General features: G+C 35.0%; 1 protein-coding gene across 7 annotated transcripts in view; it reads left to right on the forward strand.

The window, feature by feature from the left end:
- The window catches only part of heph (polypyrimidine tract-binding protein 1 heph), a 919,983-nt gene that overhangs the window by 417,099 nt on the left and 478,317 nt on the right, over window positions 1–24,567 (forward strand). For all 7 annotated transcript variants that reach the window (XM_089634334.1, XM_089634321.1, XM_089634359.1 and 4 more), the window contains one exon: window positions 17,393–17,503. In XM_089634334.1, the coding sequence (XP_089490460.1) occupies window positions 17,405–17,503 (99 nt within the window). In that variant the 5' untranslated portion in view covers window positions 17,393–17,404. The remainder of the gene's footprint in view (window positions 1–17,392; window positions 17,504–24,567) is intronic.

The following is a 24,567-nucleotide window of genomic DNA, read 5'->3' on the forward strand; positions in this document are numbered from 1 at the left end:
AGGAAACAAAAGTTTTATTTAACCTTTCAGTTATTAATGCAGTCATTTTAATGTTTGATGTATTTATCATATTATTAAGAAAAATAAATAACAGAATTATGTTTGAAAGTCTCGAAGACTTCCAAACACATTTATATTATTCGTCTTTAATTTTAAATATAATTAACTGAGGTAAGTTTTTAGATTTTCACGGCCAAAAGCTTTTTTGTTGTTTGTTTTTGGGGTGTTATGCCGTGTTGCGCTAACTCCTTCTTTAGCCGACGTTTCGGACAGCGTTGCAGTGTCCATCATCAGGGCAGATCCGGTAGATCCGAAGATGTGTACATCTGAACATCTGTGAACATCTTTGGATCTACCGAATCTGCCCTGATAATGGACACTGCAACGCTGTCCGACACGTCGGCTAAAGAAGGAGTTAGCGCAACACGGCATAACACTCCAAAAACAAACAACAAAAATAATTAACTGAGAATTATTGTCTTTTTTGCACATAACTTCGAACTATTTTTAGTACCCCTTAGGGCCCGTTCCCACTTCCGTTTTCAAATCGGAGGCGGGTCCCGTTTTCAAAACGGACGGCCAATGGCCCTGTTCACACTACCGTTTTAAAAACGGACCATACTCTACGAAAAAAAATAATTGTCGATTCACCAAAAACATGTTATTTGCTCATTATTCAGTAATGGTGCGCAATGGACGACGATGAAGCTCTTGTTGTCATGTGGTACTTATTAAATAGAAGGAAAAAAGTGAAAAGAAAATTTTGAGTACACCCAATCATAGCCGAATGATTTTCTGTAGGAATTTTCCAAGTGTTAATTGGTGAGTTAAGAAGTGATGAACTAAAGTTCTTTAATTATTTTAGAATAATAATGAATGGATTATTTAAATAGCGCCGTTTTCACCATGAAAAATCACCTCAAGGGCGCTTAATGGCTTAAGAGAATGTCTATCACTTCCTTTAACCATCTACTGGAATGAGTTTCAGAGAGCTTAACATATCAAAATACAAAATTGAGAAAGTGCATTTGTCCTGAAGAAAGGCTATCGATATTTTAAAGTAAGAAAACAATAAACACTCAAATATTTTTTATGTGTTTATTTAACTAATACGCTCTTCCGTGCATCTCATTAAAGCTTTAAAATTTAAAAAAAAGTAAACTTAAATAAAATAACATAAAAATTTTGATGTACAAAAGTTGTGTACACCAAGTGTTTTGTTTTTATTTAGTTAAAGATAAAATATTACCATACTCTTTCTTCGACCAGTGGTATTAAATTTTCGGGATTTATTTCCTTATCCATTATTGTAGTTTTGATTTATTTACTTAACAAAATAACCAAATACAAGCACGCAGTGTGCCTGCTTCCTTGCGACAGGGAGCGGGCGGGGAGGGGTCGGGGTTTGGCGGGGACTCTGCCGGAACGACTGGACGGCAAGTGTGAACAGCTCCATACAACACTATGAGCGAGCGTGTGCCGACACGATTTGAAAACGGACGCGCTGCGTAGGCGAGCCATCCGACAAAAAATGTCGGATCCGTTTTCAAATCGTGTCGGACAAGTGTGAACAGCTCCATACATCCACTACAGCCACTAGGGCATCCGATTTTAAAACGGGACCCGCCCCCGATTTGAAAACGGAAGTGGGAACGGGCCTTTAGGGCCCGTTCCCACTTCCGTTTTCAAATCGGGGGCGGGTCCCGTTTTCAAAACGGATGCCCTAGTGGCTGTAGTGGATGTATGGAGCTGTTCACACTTGTCCGACACGATTTGAAAACGGATCCGACATTTTTTGTCGGATGGCTCGCCTACGCAGCGCGTCCGTTTTCAAATCGTGTCGGAACACGCTCGCTCATAGTGTTGTATGGAGCTGTTCACACTTGTCGTCTACTCGTTCCGGCAGAGTCCCCTCTCACACCCCGTCCCCTTCCCGCCCGCTCCCAGTCGCAAGGAAGCAAGCACGCTTCGCAGTTGTATTTGATTATTTTGTTGTAAATAAATTAAAACTATAATAATGGGTAAGGAAATAAATCCCGAAAATTTAATCCCACTGGTTGAAGAAAGAGTTGTGCTGTGGGATAAAACGACAGAAGGCTATAAAAATAATTCATTAAAATTATCGGCTTGGCGAGAAGTTTGCTGTATATTCATGCCGGATTTTGATAAATTAGAAGAAAAACAAAGAAAAGATTTTGGTAAGTACCTACTTTTATTAAAAATTGTTATTTTTTGTTTTTATTTTGTGTGTGTAGCTGCTGCTTGCCAAGATACAGATCCTATTGGAGAAACGAAATAGTCGGCGAATTCTGATCGTATATTATTTGCAGTAGGACCACCACGAGTAATGTGTGTTTGTGTACGCATCGGATGCTCCACTGGGGTTGCAGACTGGATATCTTCAAAATTAAGACCGTCCCTTTCTCTTACAAAATTGTGTAATGCTGTACAAGCTTTTATTATTTTGATAGCTGTTTCTGGGTCGACATCCAATGGTCGATGTAGTATTCTCCAATTATTGGCTAACATACCAAAAGCACATTCAACATACCTCCTGGCTCGACTTAAACGATAATTAAAAATTTTCTTCTTGTCATCCAAATGAGTGCCTCCGAAAGGTCGCAATAAATTTTTTGACAACGGGAAAGCTTCATCGCCAATAAGTACGAAGGGCAAATCTTTTTCCATATTATCATGAAGAGGTCTAGGCTTTGGTATATTCAAACTACCGTCATCCAATTTCTGCCAGAAAGTAGTCTCCTTGAATATCGAGGAATCACACTCTTTTCCATATGAACCAATGCTCACGTAGGTAAATCGGTATTCCGAATCAACTACGGCAAGTAAAATGAAGGAAAAATAATGTTTGTAGTTATAATACATACAGCCACTATTTTTTGGTTTCACAACTCTTATGTGCTTCCCATCAACCGCTCCGAGACAATGAGGAAAATTTGTTTTTATTTCAAAACCTTTTGCGATGTCCTCCCATTTACTTTCAGTATCAGGCAACATTATGAACTCTTTGCCTATCGTGTCCCAGATAATGCTACTCATTTCATTAATAATTTTGCTAATGGTTGACACACCAACTCTGTAGTTAAAATGTAGTTCTTTGTAGGAACATCCCGATGCTAAATATCTGTAAAATAAAAATAACAAGAAATGTACACAGCCGTATATTAGGTGCAACACAAGTTAAAACTACTTTTATTTATTGCAGGTAAATTACTTTCCGCTAAGTGCAATAATTTACGAGATGGATGGATGAGAGCACACAGAGACGAAAAAAATGTTAAATCTGGAGCAGCGGCAAAATTCAAAAGGCCTTATATTTATAAGGAACAAATGAACTTTTTGCAAAAAACTATTAATCCTAAAACTACCCATGAATCTGTTTCAAAACGTCACAGCACTAATGATTCGGGTTACAACCCATATAATCTTGAAGGAAGTTCTGATGGGTCTGCACCGAGAAAGCAAGACTCTCTACCAAGTTCTTCTAAAAAGAAGAAAATGAACGTAGATGAAAAAATGTCTCAGTTTTTGGACAACAGGCTAGGTGTGAAAGAAGAACATCCAATGCTTTCTTATTTTAAAGGGGTTCTACCGGCCGTAACATCATTCGATGTTGATGAAACTTTAGAGCTTCAAGCAGGCGTGTTATCGTTAATTCAAAAAATTAAGCAGAAACGTGAAGATAAATTCTACTCACCACATTATGTATGGAACACGCAACCAAGAAATCACGGATATATACAAAACCCAACCATCGAACAACCGTCTTCTACACCTTCTGAGTGTCAATATCAATTGAATTGTCAACCGAACGAGCCGCCTGCGGGATCTGCATATTATGCACGGAAACAAACCACAAATCAACCGGCTGCATCACCTACTCATTCTGTATTGTCTCAACTATCTAATAACACCAGTCAAGATAGTACGGATTTAAATTTTGATGAATTTAACTAAAGACTTTTAACTAATTGCAGGGTTAGAAGACCCCAGTGGCGGTCCGTGAGTTTACAGTGAGCTAGAGTGATAAGATTGAAAAATACGACATTATTGAGTTGTTGTAGCTGAAAATGATCAGATTAAAAATAAAAATTTTCGTAATAAGATTTTTTATACCTACACACATTTTGGTTGAAAACAAAACTATACATTCAGTTAAAACAACATCAATAATGTCGTATTTTTTATCTTAGCAATCTAACTCGCTGAAAACTCACGGACCGCCACTGGAAGAACCAGTAGTCAACATAATAGAATAATTTATTTTTAATTAAATAAAAACAAAACACTTGGTGTACACAACTTTTTTGTATAAAAATTATCAACTTGTTTCAAAATTTATTTTTTATTTTTTAAAGTTTACTTAGTTTTATATTTCTTTATTTTAAAGCTTAAATGAGCTGCACGTTGCACGGAACGTACGTGTAATAAACACATATTTAAAAATATTTGAGTTGTTATTGTTTTCTTACCTTAAAAATATCGATAGCCTTTCTTCAGGACAGATGCACTCTCTCAATTTTGTATTTTGATATGTTAAGCTCTCTGAAACTCGTTCCAGTAGATGGTTAAAGGAAGTGATAGACATTCTAAAATAATTAAAGAACTTTAGTTCATCACTTCTCAACTCACCAATTAACACTTGGAAAGTTCCTACAGAAAATCTTTCTGCTATGATTGGGTGAACCCAAAATTTTCTTTTCACTTTTTTCCTTCTTTTTAATAAGTACCACATGACAACAAGAGCTTCATCGTCGTCCATTGCGCACGATCGTCTACTGAAGAATGAGCAAATAAAATGTTTTGGTTGAATCGACAATTATTTTTTTTCGTAGAGTATGGTCCGTTTTTAAAACGGTAGTGTGAACAGGGCCATTGGCCATCCGTTTTTAAAACGGGACCCGCCTCCGATTTGAAAACGGAAGTGGGAACGGGCCCTTAGAGAGCTTTAACCATCTAGAAACTATAACTAACGACAACCTTTTCCTCCTTTGCAGTATTATTCATTCCATCAGCGTGAGGCAAATTACCTGAAGATCGCACCACCCAACAGCCAGACGTTTTTATTGGCCTTTTTCTCCGCGTGTTATCCCTTATGCCTTTGTGGCCATCCTGTTCCGCCATCTTGGTTCCGGCGTTTGCGGTTCGCGCTGTGTCCCATGTGACCCATACGGCTGCAGACAGGGTTACGCCAAGTAATCCTCAGTCGCCGTGCAAACACACCTGTCATGTGGATAGTAGTGATTTGCAAATAGTCGAATCGTCGAAGATAAAAACCTTCATTTCAAATAATTTCGGTCTCGGTATTCAAATATTTATTTAAGTTATTTTACATATTAAAATATATACAATGCTGTCACTTTCAGTATTAATTATCCATGAGAACCTTCAACCCTACAAGTCTTGGAAGAACATTATTAGCCACAAACATCATATTCCATTACAGCCGCTTAAGAACAGATCTGACCACCCATTATAATGTTTTTTATTTCTATAATTCAGAGATATGAGATATTATTGGAAAGATAAATATTTAATCTTCTCAGTTTGTCTTGCATATTTATGCTCGATTCCATGGATAAAATTCTAAAAATTGTCAAAATATATGATTACAAATTGGCGGGATTTTTTCGATGAGTTGAAAGTTTAAAATAATATTTATATTTTTTTATTGTACAAACGGCATTGAAAGCGAAGTGGCACTATACAAAAGTGTTTTCTAAATTTAGAAATATATTTAGTTTCTAAAATGGAAAAAAAAATAAAAGCACATTTAAAATACTTCGGGAGCAGTCGGCCTCATTGGAATTTTTAATTTTTGGTAATTTTTTAAAAATTCCTGAAAGGTTGAAATAAACATAAAACATTTTTTATTTTTTTTTATTTGGTACAATATTTTTTTACATTTCAAAGTTTTCCAGTAATGTTGGCCTCACTGGGTGGCTTGCCCGTGCTGAGGCCTTCATTTTATTATATGAAAATTTAATCTAAATACAATCTACAATAGGTACTCGTATAAGATAAAATAATACATTTAATATATAATCTTGTGTGTTTGAGAGTGATGTGTGTTTATATTGGTTTTGAGTTTAACGTGTAGGTTTTATTTTATGCTATGACATTTTGGTAATATTGTCTTTTTTGTTTTTTAATCCATTTTGTAATTTTGTGTGTGAATTTATTTTTATTTTCCTCAATTTTAATTTCAATTTTTAGACTGTTGAAAGCTTTTATAGCATGGTATTGGTAGTGTCTTTGTCCAAAACTTGAATTTACTGTAATTGTTTAAAATGTACATATTTTTTTAAATTTACATTGTTTGAAATGTCTTGCGCAATTTGTAGTTACTAGATCTGAATGGTTAAGATACATCTTACCAAACTGAATTTTCCCTACTCGTGTAGAAAAGAGAGAGAGAGGCACCCAAGGGATCTATCAATACTTAGTTAAGAGAGAGCTAGTGATAACAATACGATCAATAACAAGATGTAAGAAACTTGATACATAACACTAGTATTGCAGTATAATTCTAACGAGTGTTGTGGTAGGTAGATACTTATTAATAATACAAGTATTATCTTGTCAGTTGAACGAAAGAGGGAGATAGTTCTTATTCGGATAGATCAGTGAAATTTATATCAGTTGCTATACATGTCCACGTATTCTACTGAATTTAACCTGATTGCTTTCTAGTTACTTTCCAGCCTTTAATATTGTCCAAAATGTGGGTAGCCCTGTTCTCGTGGTTAAAATACAAAATTATCTTCAAAATCACCGTTATGAATTTGTTGTAAATAATCCAAGTCTTAAAGTAATAGTCTCACCCCTGCGCGCAATGAAGACGGACGGGTGTCCCGGTCCAAGTTGCCACCACCAGTCCCGTTACCTTGGAGCTGGGATCTCTGAAAGAGAACGGATGCCTCAACATCTCAACTGTCATGGAAATTACAATAATAACTGCCGGTGCAACGAATTCAATGCGTCATGACACAAATAAAGTTGAAAAACTTATTAACTTTGTTTCACATATCACTTGCTACCATTAAAAGGCCCGTAACAGGGTAAATTTTAAAAAAATTGTTGGTTTGTTTTATTGAATCATCACCGAATTGAGTTTTTATACGTACAAAACTATTTATTCATATTAATATTCTTTATTTACATGTGCAAACAAATAAGTATTCATCTTAATATTTTAAAGTATCTGGCAAAAAGTTTTTTTTTCCTACAGTAAATAAAGTAGCGCCATCTAAGTACGAGCAGCTTATGAATACTAATAAGTTTGCCCTTAAAATAAAAACTTAATTTATTACCAAATGAAAAAACACAATTTGAAATATACCATATTTTATTTAATTAATAAATGACAGCCAACTAGGTTTCGCTTATCTCAAGCTTCATCAGGTCTATTGTATTAACTTAGTTCATATAATAGCCCTGTTTTAATATAAAGTTATTATTACCACTTAATATAATAGCCCTGATCAAGCTTGAGATAAGCGAAACCTCGTTGGCTGTCATTTATTAATTCAATTAAAAAGTAGTGTATTAAAAAGTGTAGTTTTTCATTAAATATATATAATCAAACACCCCAAAGTAATTGCTTCCTTCTAAAAAAAAATTTAACTATTTTGTTTACATGTAGTTGAGCGACAAATGAAAATTTATTCCATTAGATAATCCCGGGGAAGATTACCATATTAATTGAAAGACGTAATAATACAAACTGTAAAAAGGGCAATAAATAAAAATAAACACAAAGAAAATGTCTTTGAATCTTAAGAAAAGTAATTAAAGTCAAATATTAACAATGATTTGTCAATACCTACCATAATAAAATAATTATATATAATTTTTTTTATAAATAAAAACACGTAATACTTTTGCCTTTACCCCTTTTCTCCTGCAAACCGATCAGATTATCTCTGGCAGTCAATAAGTTTAAATGATCAAGTTGACAGTTTATCCAGTATAGTTCACTCATTTTGTGTCAATTCTTTTTTCGGTCTACGAACGTCACCGCCCTCCACGTGTCTTCCATCCCTGTGGCGGCGCCTGTTGCCACCCTCGCGGGGTATCTATCCGCTCGTAAATTTGATTCCCGATCTCGTTATTTTTGCAGGGAACAATCTCCCACCTCTAAATCTTGCAGCCGCCTTCTCCGCGTGCCCGGCGTGCCCCCGTGCCTACGTGCCCCCGTGCCCGTGCCCATGCCCCCGGGGACGAGATAATAACACACCGCGTCTTTAAACGGCATAACGCACTTTCTTCTTTGATGTAATAATATATTACTATGGTGTTTGATCGTTATTGGCGCTCTATTTCCCCCACGACTCTCCGTTCTTATCTCTGAGATTTTCCCGTAAATAATATATTTTCCATGAATGGAGAGAGCTACTTAAAGGGGCTCTAATAATAACCTATACTTGTCTGTTATAAGAAAAACAGTTTTCTTGACGAGAGCTGAAATTCTATGTTTCACTCTTTTATTTTTCTGAATGGACGTAAATAACAGGCATATCAATTCGCGTTTACCAACTAAATTTTAAAAATCTTCCTTTCTTGCGAATTTAGGTGAACGGTAGGTATTCTTGTGTTCCAGCTCCGACGTATTTTTAAAAATCTTTCTCACTTACTCGCTTTTCTGTACTTTTAAAAAGCCTTTTGATTGAAGATAGAAGAATCGAAAGTTCACTTGAAATATCTATATAAAAAGATATGAATTGTTGAATACTTCCTACATTTCCTTACCTTGGTGTAGCCCATTCCCCATTCCATTACGCTGTAGTTACCCTGACTGATATATATATATATATATATATATATATATATATATATATATATATATATATATATATATATATATATATATATATATATATATATATTTATATATATATATATATATTTCACTTTTTAATTAGTTAGTATACTTACTGTTTCAACAATGTTACCAGACTTGCCTGGAAAAAACTAAAATCATGTTTATTTGACTTCAGCAGAAGGTTTTTTCGAAACGATTATTTCACTAATTCAGATAGTTTCACCCTTTTAGATAACCCCCCTGGACAAAAACGAACCAAATATTTCCAGATGCCACTCTTCACGGAGCGTAGTCACAAGAATCATCGGATCATTTGTACCAGTTTAATAATGCGGGGCTAAAGAACCCTCGTTCCTCCCGCTCCCTTTTAATGTCTCGCCAGATTGACTTTTATGTTCAATGTAAACCGCGCTTTGTGGCCCATGACTGTTTTGGTTCTGCCTCTCCCTTGCTCGGAGTTTGGTGTTCCCGGTCTTTACACAAATTCTCCACTCTTTAACCTCGCCGCGGAAGCTTTATTGAAGATTTTATGTTAGACACCAAACCGACAGTTAAACTGCTTTACAGGGCGCTCCTCGAATTATACCGCGAAACCTTTAAAGTGGGCTCGAGGAGCATTTCTTATTTAATTGGTAATCTCTTTCAAGTTAATGTATTCAAAAGCACATGTGCGAGTGATGCCGAGAGCTTTATGGGGAATGAAGCGAGAATTATCGCCTTTATAATGCCTTAATGTGGCGCGGACCTTTCCCCGCGCTGAATTATTTTCCTTTTATTAGGAATTTATCTCGGGAGCACAAATGAAGCGGAGAGGCCAACTTTAATGTTTATTCTTTTGGAATTATTTTTTTCTTACCCTTAAATCTGCACTGACTACGAATAGGGTGATCATAGACCGAGAAAATCCAAAATTGAATAGTTTTAATTTTTCTCACCTCACCTTAAGAAGTGGTTGAATTTAAGGAAAGCCAATAATCAGCTTTTTCTAATTTTTGTGATTTCTTAAGCCCAATGTTGTTTTTCTTCAAAAAATTTTACAAATATTCTCGGAAGGTAGCTTTTTTTATACATTTGGATATTTAAAAATCACTGGAACGTATTTTTAAGTGGGTTCGTGGAATCTAAAAAAAACTAGGCTGGGTGAATCTACGAATTTTGATGATGGCTTTTGTCTGGCTACCCTGAAGAAACACACTAATAAAAACACAAAAACCTTGCAATTAATTTTTTAAATGAGACACTTTCACTAACGTAGGTATTAGAAAGTTGGGTTCTTAAGTAATTTGTTGGCATTTAAACTTTCCTCCTAAAGGCCAAAAAAAACATAATTGTTTTGTTTCAAACTCAAATTTACAACTTCATCAGCGTGCAATTAATTTGTGGGGGAGCTGCAAATGACGGTGAGTTCTTTAACGAAATTTTCGTCCATGGAGAGAGCGCCGCGTCGCGAGCTTTTGACGTCTAATTAGGCGTGTGTCCCCGGGCACCGCTGCCGCTGCCCCGAGCTGCGACTCTCGCAGGCCAGCCATCCAAACCGACCAGCCATCCTACCCAATCCGCCAACCATCCTGGCCGGGTTCAGTTTACTTACCGCAATAGCAATCCGCTCTTCTCGTCGTGATCAGGCCCAGAATTATTTGAATATTAAGGGTGATTTTCAGGATCTATCGAGTTCAAAAGATTTTCGATATACATAGATACAGGTACGTGTGAATTAGGGCTACGAAAATCCCCAATTTTATTCAATTTTTGTACAAAAAATATTAACCTCAGTTTAAAGCAATCACCATCGGTATAAAGTTTGACACGTATACGATATTTTAGAATACTTATGTTATGTACAATCATAAAAATACATTGTTTAATGAAGCGAACGTAAGATTACAATTGTTATTTTTCTTATTTAAATTTTTAAAAATCACTGTTATCGCTGCCATAACAGACAGAATGTCTTCGAACAAACTAAGACTAAATCCATCTGAAACAGAACTTTTCTGAACAGCAATAAAAAAAACGCCAGTCAATATTAGATAAATCTCCACTCATTACTTCTATCATATCATAGATGATAACCATCATCTCTTATATTGGTGTTAAAATTCTAGGTGTGCGTCTAAATGAAGATCGTCCACAATAAGAAGACAACACGGGCAGTAATAATAGAAATATATATTTGTAATACATAAATCTCTAGTTTTAAGTCATAGTTGTAATTCATTTCATAGCGGAATAGTGTTTCGAAATCCACTCGGTCATAAAATATGTATAGGTTTAAGTCACTAGTATAACTTATATGTCTTTGTGATAGGGAATAGGTTACATATGTAATTCAAGTTCCTTTGAGGTGTTCTTACGAAAATAGAGCTTAAAAATTATCCAATCATTATAATTATTATTATCTAAGATAGAAGAGAGCGGGCATCTTTGGCTAAAATGATGAAATGAAAATCAATTGTAAATACCGTTCACCTTGGACATTAATCTACCGGGGAACCCCCCTTCTTTCTAAAGGCTTGAACCCTCCACGACTCCTAACCTGACGCGGACTGCAACCCTTGCTCCCTGCGCCCTGAGACGAGATCATAAATTTATAGTGCCGTCAAGGCGGTGTAATGTGACCGTCGCTGTGCGGAGTTGCATTTGCATTCATCAGTTTACGGCCGAGGATAGAAATTAGATGCAGGCGCCCGCTGAGCAGTGCAGAGCACACACAGCTCACAGCCCTGGTAACTTAGGTGCAACGTATCACATTGTGCAATGTGATACGTTGTACATCTGAACATCTGTGAACATCTTTGGATCTACCGAATCTGCCCTGATAATGGACACTGCAACGCTGTCCGACACGTCGGCTAAAGAAGGAGTTAGCGCAACACGGCATAACACTCCAAAAACAAACAACAAAAATAATTAACTGAGAATTATTGTCTTTTTTGCACATAACTTCGAACTATTTTTAGTACCCCTTAGAGAGCTTTAACCATCTAGAAACTATAACTAACGACAACCTTTTCCTCCTTTGCAGTATTATTCATTCCATCAGCGTGAGGCAAATTACCTGAAGATCGCACCACCCAACAGCCAGACGTTTTTATTGGCCTTTTTCTCCGCGTGTTATCCCTTATGCCTTTGTGGCCATCCTGTTCCGCCATCTTGGTTCCGGCGTTTGCGGTTCGCGCTGTGTCCCATGTGACCCATACGGCTGCAGACAGGGTTACGCCAAGTAATCCTCAGTCGCCGTGCAAACACACCTGTCATGTGGATAGTAGTGATTTGCAAATAGTCGAATCGTCGAAGATAAAAACCTTCATTTCAAATAATTTCGGTCTCGGTATTCAAATATTTATTTAAGTTATTTTACATATTAAAATATATACAATGCTGTCACTTTCAGTATTAATTATCCATGAGAACCTTCAACCCTACAAGTCTTGGAAGAACATTATTAGCCACAAACATCATATTCCATTACAGCCGCTTAAGAACAGATCTGACCACCCATTATAATGTTTTTTATTTCTATAATTCAGAGATATGAGATATTATTGGAAAGATAAATATTTAATCTTCTCAGTTTGTCTTGCATATTTATGCTCGATTCCATGGATAAAATTCTAAAAATTGTCAAAATATATGATTACAAATTGGCGGGATTTTTTCGATGAGTTGAAAGTTTAAAATAATATTTATATTTTTTTATTGTACAAACGGCATTGAAAGCGAAGTGGCACTATACAAAAGTGTTTTCTAAATTTAGAAATATATTTAGTTTCTAAAATGGAAAAAAAATAAAAGCACATTTAAAATACTTCGGGAGCAGTCGGCCTCATTGGAATTTTTAATTTTTGGTAATTTTTTAAAAATTCCTGAAAGGTTGAAATAAACATAAAACATTTTTTATTTTTTTTTATTTGGTACAATATTTTTTTACATTTCAAAGTTTTCCAGTAATGTTGGCCTCACTGGGTGGCTTGCCCGTGCTGAGGCCTTCATTTTATTATATGAAAATTTAATCTAAATACAATCTACAATAGGTACTCGTATAAGATAAAATAATACATTTAATATATAATCTTGTGTGTTTGAGAGTGATGTGTGTTTATATTGGTTTTGAGTTTAACGTGTAGGTTTTATTTTATGCTATGACATTTTGGTAATATTGTCTTTTTTGTTTTTTAATCCATTTTGTAATTTTGTGTGTGAATTTATTTTTATTTTCCTCAATTTTAATTTCAATTTTTAGACTGTTGAAAGCTTTTATAGCATGGTATTGGTAGTGTCTTTGTCCAAAACTTGAATTTACTGTAATTGTTTAAAATGTACATATTTTTTTAAATTTACATTGTTTGAAATGTCTTGCGCAATTTGTAGTTACTAGATCTGAATGGTTAAGATACATCTTACCAAACTGAATTTTCCCTACTCGTGTAGAAAAGAGAGAGAGAGGCACCCAAGGGATCTATCAATACTTAGTTAAGAGAGAGCTAGTGATAACAATACGATCAATAACAAGATGTAAGAAACTTGATACATAACACTAGTATTGCAGTATAATTCTAACGAGTGTTGTGGTAGGTAGATACTTATTAATAATACAAGTATTATCTTGTCAGTTGAACGAAAGAGGGAGATAGTTCTTATTCGGATAGATCAGTGAAATTTATATCAGTTGCTATACATGTCCACGTATTCTACTGAATTTAACCTGATTGCTTTCCAGTTACTTTCCAGCCTTTAATATTGTCCAAAATGTGGGTAGCCCTAATCTCGTGGTTAAAATACAAAATTATCTTCAAAATCACCGTTATGAATTTGTTGTAAATAATCCAAGTCTTAAAGTAATAGTCTCACCCCTGCGCGCAATGAAGACGGACGGGTGTCCCGGTCCAAGTTGCCACCACCAGTCCCGTTACCTTGGAGCTGGGATCTCTGAAAGAGAACGGATGCCTCAACATCTCAACTGTCATGGAAATTACAATAATAACTGCCGGTGCAACGAATTCAATGCGTCATGACACAAATAAAGTTGAAAAACTTATTAACTTTGTTTCACATATCACTTGCTACCATTAAAAGGCCCGTAACAGGGTAAATTTTAAAAAAATTGTTGGTTTGTTTTATTGAATCATCACCGAATTGAGTTTTTATACGTACAAAACTATTTATTCATATTAATATTCTTTATGTACATGTGCAAACAAATAAGTATTCATCTTAATATTTTAAAGTATCTGGCAAAAAGTTTTTTTTTCCTACAGTAAATAAAGTAGCGCCATCTAAGTACGAGCAGCTTATGAATACTAATAAGTTTGCCCTTAAAATAAAAACTTAATTTATTACCAAATGAAAAAACACAATTTGAAATATACCATATTTTATTTAATTAATAAATGACAGCCAACTAGGTTTCGCTTATCTCAAGCTTCATCAGGTCTATTGTATTAACTTAGTTCATATAATAGCCCTGTTTTAATATAAAGTTATTATTACCACTTAATATAATAGCCCTGATCAAGCTTGAGATAAGCGAAACCTCGTTGGCTGTCATTTATTAATTCAATTAAAAAGTAGTGTATTAAAAAGTGTAGTTTTTCATTAAATATATATAATCAAACACCCCAAAGTAATTGCTTCCTTCTAAAAAAAAATTTAACTATTTTGTTTACATAACAGACAGAATGTCTTCGAACAAACTAAGACTAAATCCATCTGAAACAGAACTTTTCTGAACAGCAATAAAAAAAACGCCAGTCAATATTAGATAAATCTCCACTCATTACTTCTATCATATCATAGATGATAACCATCATCTCTTATATTGGTGTTAAAATTCTAGGTGTGCGTCTAAATGAAGATCGTCCACAATAAGAAGACAACACGGGCAGTAATAATAGAAATATATATTTGTAATACATAAATCTCTAGTTTTAAGTCATAGTTGTAATTCATTTCATAGCGGAATAGTGTTTCGAAATCCACTCGGTCATAAAATATGTATAGGTTTAAGTCACTAGTATAACTTATATGTCTTTGTGATAGGGAATAGGTTACATATGTAATTCAAGTTCCTTTGAGGTGTTCTTACGAAAATAGAGCTTAAAAATTATCCAATCATTATAATTATTATTATCTAAGATAGAAGAGAGCGGGCATCTTTGGCTAAAATGATGAAATGAAAATCAATTGTAAATACCGTTCACCTTGGACATTAATCTACCGGGGAACCCCCCTTCTTTCTAAAGGCTTGAACCCTCCACGACTCCTAACCTGACGCGGACTGCAACCCTTGCTCCCTGCGCCCTGAGACGAGATCATAAATTTATAGTGCCGTCAAGGCGGTGTAATGTGACCGTCGCTGTGCGGAGTTGCATTTGCATTCATCAGTTTACGGCCGAGGATAGAAATTAGATGCAGGCGCCCGCTGAGCAGTGCAGAGCACACACAGCTCACAGCCCTGGTAACTTAGGTGCAACGTATCACATTTGCCATATAAGCCCCCGGCGCTGTTATTATTAACCGTTAATATACTCCGGGCTTTTGCACGTGGAGTAAACAGCATGTTGCCGTGCATGGTAAGCGATTATTTCAATGTGATTTACTGATGGAATATATCCATCCACACACGTTAATTAATTACCATTTCTTTTTAAAATTAAAACACAATTTTCTTTTTGAATGCATCGTTTTGAATTTCACTTTTGTTTTCGGAAATGAATGAATGCAAATCTTCGAAGCGGAAATTAACCCATTTTCCGACATCCGATCGAGCTAAAACTCGGCATATAGACTCGTCGTCGAAGAAAATATATTCTGTATTTTGGTGGAAATCTTTTACATACGCGGACAAATACCCATTTCTCTGAAATTGGATGACATTACAGCAGTTAATATGTGAAATAAATGCCGATCCTACCCGATCGGTATTTGGCGAGGTTGGTGGAGTTGTTAGAATTCTTCGGCAGGAAGGTTCAATACTCAGTCAAACAAAAAAAAATAAACACAGAAAAAAATAATCCTTATTTTTTACGGTTTGATTTTTAAATATGTAATGTTCGTAAATGCGTTATCTAGAGTTTGATGAACATATTCTCGAATGTCATTTATTTTCTGTAGTATTAGAAATAAATACCCATTATTTTATTTAAAAGTTTGAGATTTTATGTAACACATTTTCCGTACCTAAAATATGCGTCACTATGATAACAATTCAATTTAACTCCTCCAGCGTATTAGGGTCCATATATGACCAAGCGTCCATATTTTATATTTTTTTCCATCATGCGGAAATAGGAAACTTTTTTTAAAGATAAATATTAATTCTTTCCAGTTTTCCTCAAATATTTACACTGGATGCCAAAAATAACCAAAATGAATAATTTCGCATCGCCATTGTAAAAATCCGTTTAACTTAAAAATTATTTCTTATTTTTTTTTATTATACGAACGCGATAAAAGTGAAGTTGTAGTATTCTTACATATTTTCCAAAAAAAAACGTAACGAATGCGTTTTCGAAATATCGAGATCTCTCAATTTTTTTACGTTTCGATTAAAAAATTAAGTAAAAATGTGGTTAGCGTTTAACAAAATTTTTCACGTTTGATAGTAAAATTTTATTTTTTAGAAATAGTATACTTACACGAGAAAGATAATCTTATCTTGTTTTTACGGAAAATTAAAAAATAAGATGTATATAGCGCATATACAGAAAACATTGCAAATTGAACAAAAGTGTTGAAAGTACTGAAGGGTGAAAGTAGTGAATTTATTACTAATTAGTAGTTCGACGGTCTACGTGGTCCGAGGGTAAGGCTCTCGACTAGCAAGTCGGAGGGTTCAATTCCTCTAAGTATCGCCTTAATAATTTCCTCTGAAATCAAAAGATTTCTAAGTAAACAAGTAGGTACTTAATTCGTATTTAACGTATAAACCACACTTATTTAACGTAACATTTTATATTAAATTTAATATAAGGAATTTAAAAATTTGTCCATAGAAAAGTCACCATCTCAATGACAATAATTTTTCAATATTTCTTCATGCCGGTACGTACCTTAACAATTTGACACCTCGTAGTAGAAACAACTATCATGCGAACTCTAGCGGGATTAAAAGTAGTATCCAACACGGCTACCATCTTGAACCGTACGGGAAGGTAACAGATATGGTATCCTAGATATTATTTTTAGAGGTTATTCACAGATGGCACTTTTAACAGTAGAGCATGTCTAATGCAAGGATTTAAACATAGATAAATACTATTGCTAATCCAAGGTCAGGTTTGAAAATCATTACTACCGCCTGTTAATTAATGAAACATTATATATAACTTGCCATAAATCACTAATAAAAAGTGTTTTGTTGATGCCGGAGTTTTATTTGGAGAGTTGTGAGTTACAACAACAAACAAATTTACAGGTAGATGAAATTCCAAATAGTCGAGTTAAAACAGGACTTCGCTATGCTTTTTTAAATTATCATAAAACAATAATGATTTGTTTTTGTCTATACTGCCACTGTTAGTAATGGTTGTGTGCTTGTTTTTTTTTAAGGTCGCTTCAGCGATGATGTCCTGCCCGCTCCCCATGCCCCTGCTGCAGCCAGCGCTTCACCAGCAACCCTCTTTGGCGTCGGACTTCCCCACCATACACATCGGCATCAAGGTAACATAAAACAGATTTTTATTTAAGCTCCACACATGAGGCCCTGAGGAATATAATTTCCCTCAGGACATATGTCATATTTAAAGGAAAAATGAATGAGGACTGGGTAGAAATACGTAAGTCAATGTGTCCAGGATTGACGGATGTATGAACTCATCCTTCCCACTGCAGTGCAAGGCTACGAGTCAAGAGGGTCAAGATGGAGATGTCAGAGGGTCTTTCCTCAACCGACCTCTCCCGATCCGGTCTACCACGCAGCTGGTAGACAGGCGCTTCCGCCGCCATGACCTGACAAACCTCTCCCCATGAACCCGTTTGGTAGAAAATGCAGGAAGAGAAATAGTAGCATTAACAGCTATTAAGGCATTTACAGTATTTAAAATGACTTACTAAATAGAAAAATGAAGAACACAGAAAACGCCATGTGAGCTTGTACGCGATCATTAAAAACATTTTTTTTTTGTTTGAACATTTTCGTTTGACCATTCTTTGCGTATTTTGATATCTGCCTCCATTTATGCCTACAAAATAATAAATTAGGTAATTACTACATCTCGTCAATCTTCCGACTCACAATATTACTTACGCGTTGAATGGATATTTTGGTTTCAATTCCTAACCAGTGTAAAAATATTACGATATGTGGTTCGCACGATTTCGTTACAATATTTATATAGACGCGCTCTAGAAATCTCAAATTCCAAGCCAAAAGCACGTCAGTTGTATTGTTTTTGATTTCGTAGTTTCTTTATTAAACTGGCACGCGTCGCATCACACACGCGTGTGTGATGAGAAAATTTCTCTGCAAATACTAGTAAAAGCCAAGAAATAAGATTTCATTCGTAAATATAAACAAAGCGTTTCTTAATTGCCACATTTTTTGAGTTTTTAAGGCAATAACCAGACTAGATATATTATAACGTCATTTGTGCCTTAATAAGTCTGACTCTTTGTTTAGTTTGACCTTACAAAACAGCTACAGTTTATGTATCAAAATCTTTGAGCCGTCTATCGCATAGGTATATATTTTTTTTGATACATTTGTAATATTTTTTAAACATATTTTCTGTATAATATCGAATCATATCACGAGTCGAACTCAATGAATTCGATTGATTGGAATTAATTTATTTTGTGAGTTCGACGTAATATTGATTCGTTCGATCAAACTTAAGTATCGGTATCTGTGTAGTTTGACATTGTTCATATTAGATACTACGCGAGTCTGTGGTACTGTCATAGAAAGCAAAGCATTCCTAATTTGTGTTTCTACAGAGTTATTTCCTTTCTGCAACCCTCAAACAAGTTTCCTCGCGAGATGGCAAGGTGATTATTATTCACAATGATTCCTGGCGTATCATGTGATATAATACGATTGAAAGTTATGAAAGGCGGGGAGTACAATGGGTATTGGGTGCGCGCGGCGTGTGAGAGTGGTGTGGGAGGGGGTTGGAAAGCGGGTGGTTGGGGCATGGAGCGTAGAGTGTGGAGTGCTTAGTTCGGAGGGAGTATAGGATTGATCTCCTCAGCTTGGAGCCTTCCTGTGTGTAATGTTAATATGATTATTCCTCTTCCAATTGTGCCATGTTCACGTTTCCTCGATTTTGCAAATTCACCTTCACAATGGGAGGTGCCATGAATGCCATATTTTGGGATTTTTTAATAATACCGTATTGATACGAACTTTTGTGTATTCAGATATTCAGATGAACAAATTTTCGCCTAGTCATTGTGATCTGTTATTTATTTTGTGTGAAAGCATTTTCTCGATTACTTTTTTATGTGATTTCATAAGACATCTTCACGATATTTATATTTTAAACCCCAGTAGTAATGATGGATTTGCCCGTTCACAGTGCTCTTAACGTTGTTTGAAAACAATTTATATAACCCAATATCAAAGAAAAGCTGTCCATGAAACGATGGATATCCATTATTGCATTACGTATGGCTTCTCCTAAATAAGCTTATGTCAAGCAAATAGGTTCCGATAAATTATTATTTTGTTTACATTAGCTCCACACAGCAGACCGTGAGGAAAATAATTCCATTCATATTCCATATCATCTTTAGGGGGTGCTTTTTGGAAGGTGGTATAATGAAATAAACGAGAATATGTTATGGGAAGCTGGTAAGGAAACATGTACGAGGGTTGGGTAGAAATCAGGGGGTCAGTTCAGAGTCTAGGAGTGATGGACGTATGAATCCACTGCGCTACAGGGCGATGACAAGACCTAGACAAAACTCACTCCATGAACCCGGGCAACCTGCTAAGTCACCAAACCTAGCTATGCACTTGGGGTGACGTATTGCATAGGTATTGGTTATCCAATAAATGGTTCCGAAGCGGCAGTACCGATACCCTCCCAAATTTTGGATGCATTGAAGTATATTGACAGAAATAGTATTTTTGTGTAATTATGTATGTATAAATTGGGCTATCAGCATGAGTAAGAATTTTGTATTGCGAAATATAGTAGCCGACAATTCGTTCTACGAACCGAGCTGCCAAGCATATAAACGAGTAGTAAAATAATTAGTTTTCCTTTGGCAAGATTTTCGTCGCTTCCGAAGGAATCACTGAAGCTTAATTTATTGCACTTTTTATAAACTGGTGTACTGTACGATTATGTTCTTAAAATGGTATTCACTTGTGATCAGGAGTATTAAATAAACGCTCTAGTTCTTCAAGGATTACGAACACTTTATTATCGTAAGACAATTATGATGAATCTCTAGCACAAAGAGGACAAATTCCGTTCTATCAGAAGCTCTGTGTTTGGTTACGATGGAAGCAACCGCAAGTGGGCTTCCTACCTAGGGATCGGCTAGCATTAGCTGTAGTCGTAACCATTCTGGTTCGACGAACATGTTATCTCTGTCAGGTGGTGTAAGTACCGCCATCAATGGAAAATCTTTAAAACTGCATTAACTGCATAATATAACAACTTAGATCTACACACTCTACCGACATTTGGCGGGCGGTATCGACACTACAACCAAATAACACCACAGATAGGCGCAGTATTCCCACTTGCTGCCTTGTATTCCTGAGTTCGCGATCCGTCCGTTGAGAAAGGGATATCAGATTTGTTCAGGTATACGGAGGAATGATTCCTCCGCGTTTAGGTATCCAGAATAGAGTTAACTACCCCTAAAACTTAAAAGCCGCGCCCGTCAAGTTAAATCACGCTGAAAGCTATTTAATAAACATGAACTTTATTTAATATAAATTGTTTAATTCACATCTCCCGTCCGAATGCAATATCCGCGCAATCGGGGCTCAGGGCTCGGGGCATTAGGCACTTTATTTATTTAGTGGTGTTCAATTTGAACGGAACGAATTCGAATTTCTGCCCGGGGCGGGGGTTTGTTCGGCCACTGATGTTTTTTCAATGGTTTGGCAAATAATTTACGCGTTTGCATACTAATTGCTGCGTTTTATTTTGATTTCACTAATTTATTTTGCCATTGTTATTTCATTATCGGGTTATTTTTACGTCACCTCTAAAATTGCTATTTTGTTTGAGCAAACATCGGAATAATCAATTATACCAAAGTAAATAGGAAGCCAGTGGAAAACAGGTGGAAAACCGGCGGGGCTCGAGGAATTATTTTGTAATATAAGCAATAGTAATATTATTTACTCCCGAATTATCAAATTGACTAATTAGGCCACACACGGGAGTATTTTTGTTTTCATATCGCATTAATACTCATTGAAAAGGTTTATTTATTTAAATGAACAGCACACACATCATCATTTCGGAAAGCTTACTACCAAATGAAAATGACACATTATTCTGTGTTTTGAAATTACCTGTACATTTGTTTGTTTCGTGTTCAAGTAAGAAAACACACATTAACTGCATAACCGATACAAAACCCAATTATTAATTACTCTAAAATATAGACATGATGAACATAAGTTTTTTTAATGTTAAACTTCACAAGACTTCCAAATGCTCCAAACCGCCTGGAGCCAGTGAGACTATGGCATTCCCGATTGGGATATGTTGTGAGGCTTAAAATAGTAGGGATGGGAAGGAGATGGAAAACAGAATGGTGGGAAAGAACCTGGCTATTTAGATCTAGTCACCAAGCACGGCCAAAGCTATTTCAAGCTACGTTTCAATTATGAATGGTGGTCTTACACCGGGGCGATACTGAGAGTATCTCCCACTCTGAAATGTGCCGCAAATATACTATATATTAGTTTCAATGAGTAAATTGTGAAATTACACAAATTAATCAAAAAAAATTTGCTTTCGCATGCCGATATTTGAACGCGCGACCTCTGGCTTGCTAGTCGAGAGCCCACGGAGACCGACAATTATTTTATGTAATAACTGGTTATTTGTACTTTTATTAAATTAATCTTGAATGATGATTGAGTAATCTAAACACTCCGGCTCGCTTCTGTCGTCATAGATTCTGCTCAATACACAATTTGAAACAGAATACGACAATGTGACGACATGTGATGCTCATCACCTTGTCGCCGAAATTCATGAAAAAAATCAAACAAACAGTTTTTTTTAAATTAATTATTTATTTCGAATTCCGCGCCCACTTGGGCTTTTACGTGTTTATTATTTTTTTAATACAAGTAAGTATTATATTACAATAACAATAACAAAACACTCCACCATGCACGATGGAGAAATAGTTGATTAGGAACACATAGTACAATAAAAAGTCTAAACAAAGCTGACATTTGTGAAATTAGATTTGCTTTCCGATATAAATTCTTTTTACCTGTTTTTTTTTAGTGATTGATACGTTAAATTTATAACAACACCCTAATAATAATCATTATTATTTTTTGATTCCATAATGTTATACAAGAAGTTAGGATTTATTTCAGTGCAGAAATTCTGGAATTAACTACCACATTATTATTACTCCTCTTTACTCAGAATACTAATGAAAGGAAATAATTATACCAAGTCAGTGAACATCTTCAATTTATCTTAAAATAAATATAAAATATTGTTAATGAAGCAATTCAGTAATGTAAAATAAATAATGCATGTTTCTTAAAATTCATAGGTAAAAGCCTCGAAAAAGGGCGCTAATTAATTAATAATTTATTAATAAATAATTAATTAACCAAATTCTGTGTTCGCTTAAAGTGAGTATACAATTGTGATGCCGTGTTGGAGTTGTCACAATAAAATGGTAGATATATTGCCTGGATGTTTTTTGCGAGGTATATGGAAAGAAATCTTATGAAAAATTATGTATGTTGTAAAAAAAAAAATATGTATTGGACTGGAACAAATTCTTATGTGCGTCAATTAAATAAATTACATTTTGATAAGAAAAGCAGCAACTGCGACGTCTCGACGTTATGGAGTTTATGTTAGACAAGCTGACATGTACCCAGCGTTTCTCAGGGTAACGAATGGTTAGAAGTTATGTTTTGAGTTTGTTAATTCTAGTGAACCTGAAAACATTTTTAAGGTGGAAATAATATTATTCTTAAGAAATGAAAAAGTTTATTTTGTATAATTTTTTGTTTCACTTGATCGTGAAACGTCTTCCTCTTTCGAATTTCACCATTCACTACTGAATACCACTTTGTTCCTATTAAAAAAACTACATTATATGGACTTTTGTTCGACTTCGTATCTCATTATCTCATTCTAGTGCAGAGATAATGTGAAATCTTGCTCGGGCGTCCCCGACTTCTTCTACAGTGCAAACCACTCTTTAAACACTCCTGGAAATAATGAGAACAAACTTTGAAATTTTCAGCAAAATTGGTCTAGTAGTGTTTGAGTCTATGTGAGACATATTCAAATAAGATTTATGACTTAACAAGTTTCGTTACGAGGCTTTATTAGTTTTTTTCCCAATTATATAATATCCTTAAGCTTGCATTGAATTATTTTCACTTATATGTGCGTGTTTTGTCTGCTCCAACCGTAATATCGCGTAATTAAATAGACGATGAAAGATTTTTATAATAATTTTAGTCTGCATAACTGCGGACTAAATATCAGAGACGCCTTTTCTGATATTATTTTATTTTTTTATCTAAAAATAAACCGTTACAAGGAAATAACTCTATTATTATTTTTTAACAGTAACATAACAATATTACACGTAGCTATCTAATTACATACGAAATTACGTGATGAGATAAATACACCTACTGCAAAGCGTCAAAATACCAATCTTAATTTAACCTGACTTGGGTTTATTCTTCTGATGTAAAATGTATTGCACCCTTGAACTCTCTAAAATAAAAAAAGAAAAACAGATTGTTGACGTGTGTAATTCTATTAGGTATAATTTAAATAGGTGTCTGTGTTTTATTACTCGACGTGTTTATACGTTTTTGTGTAATATTGGTAGCTACACGAAATTCACGTCCGTGTAATTTGGTCTCGACACCTTTATTGACAATTTTCCGCACATTTTTTCTTCTTCGAAGATTCTCTCTAGGTTTTCATGTGTAAAAGTTATTAGTTATTAAGTTAGTATTCGTATGTCAAAACTATACCTAGTATTTTCGCTGAGAAGCGTATAAAATTTAAAATATTTATAAAAGTCTGAAAGTAAAATAAAAAGATCTTCCTACCTCCAACTAATTTAAAAGTTTCCCGAGTTGATAGCGCTAGGCAACATCCAGACATATTTGCGTTGATTTAGATTGGAGAAAAAATCTTTGGGAATATTACTCGTCATTAAAACCAATACCTGCTTTTTCAACTTTTCCTAGCCCACCAAATATTGACAAGGTATTTGATAAGCTCTGGAAGAAACAGCTTTGATATTCACCGCCTCATCCCATTGATTTAAGATTCATAAGATTGGCCGTTACATTAGCAAAATTAATAAATTATGTAATATAAATTTTTCTCTTAGTAATTTTAGTATTACAATATTCTGCTTGTTTTAAAATCTTTACCCTTTGTTAGTTAGTCTGATTCCCTTCCCCCGAATGATGTCCACCGCATGTTTGTAATTGTTACGACAAAAAATGAGTATATGTAAAAAAATATTAAGAATCTCTTAAAATTTTTGGGAATCCGGTTAAAACCGAGATTGCAGGC

Source organism: Hesperophylax consimilis, chromosome 1, assembly GCF_061612785.1.
Source record: "Hesperophylax consimilis isolate HC1 chromosome 1, BYU_Hcon_1.0, whole genome shotgun sequence".
NCBI lineage: Eukaryota > Metazoa > Arthropoda > Insecta > Trichoptera > Limnephilidae > Hesperophylax > Hesperophylax consimilis.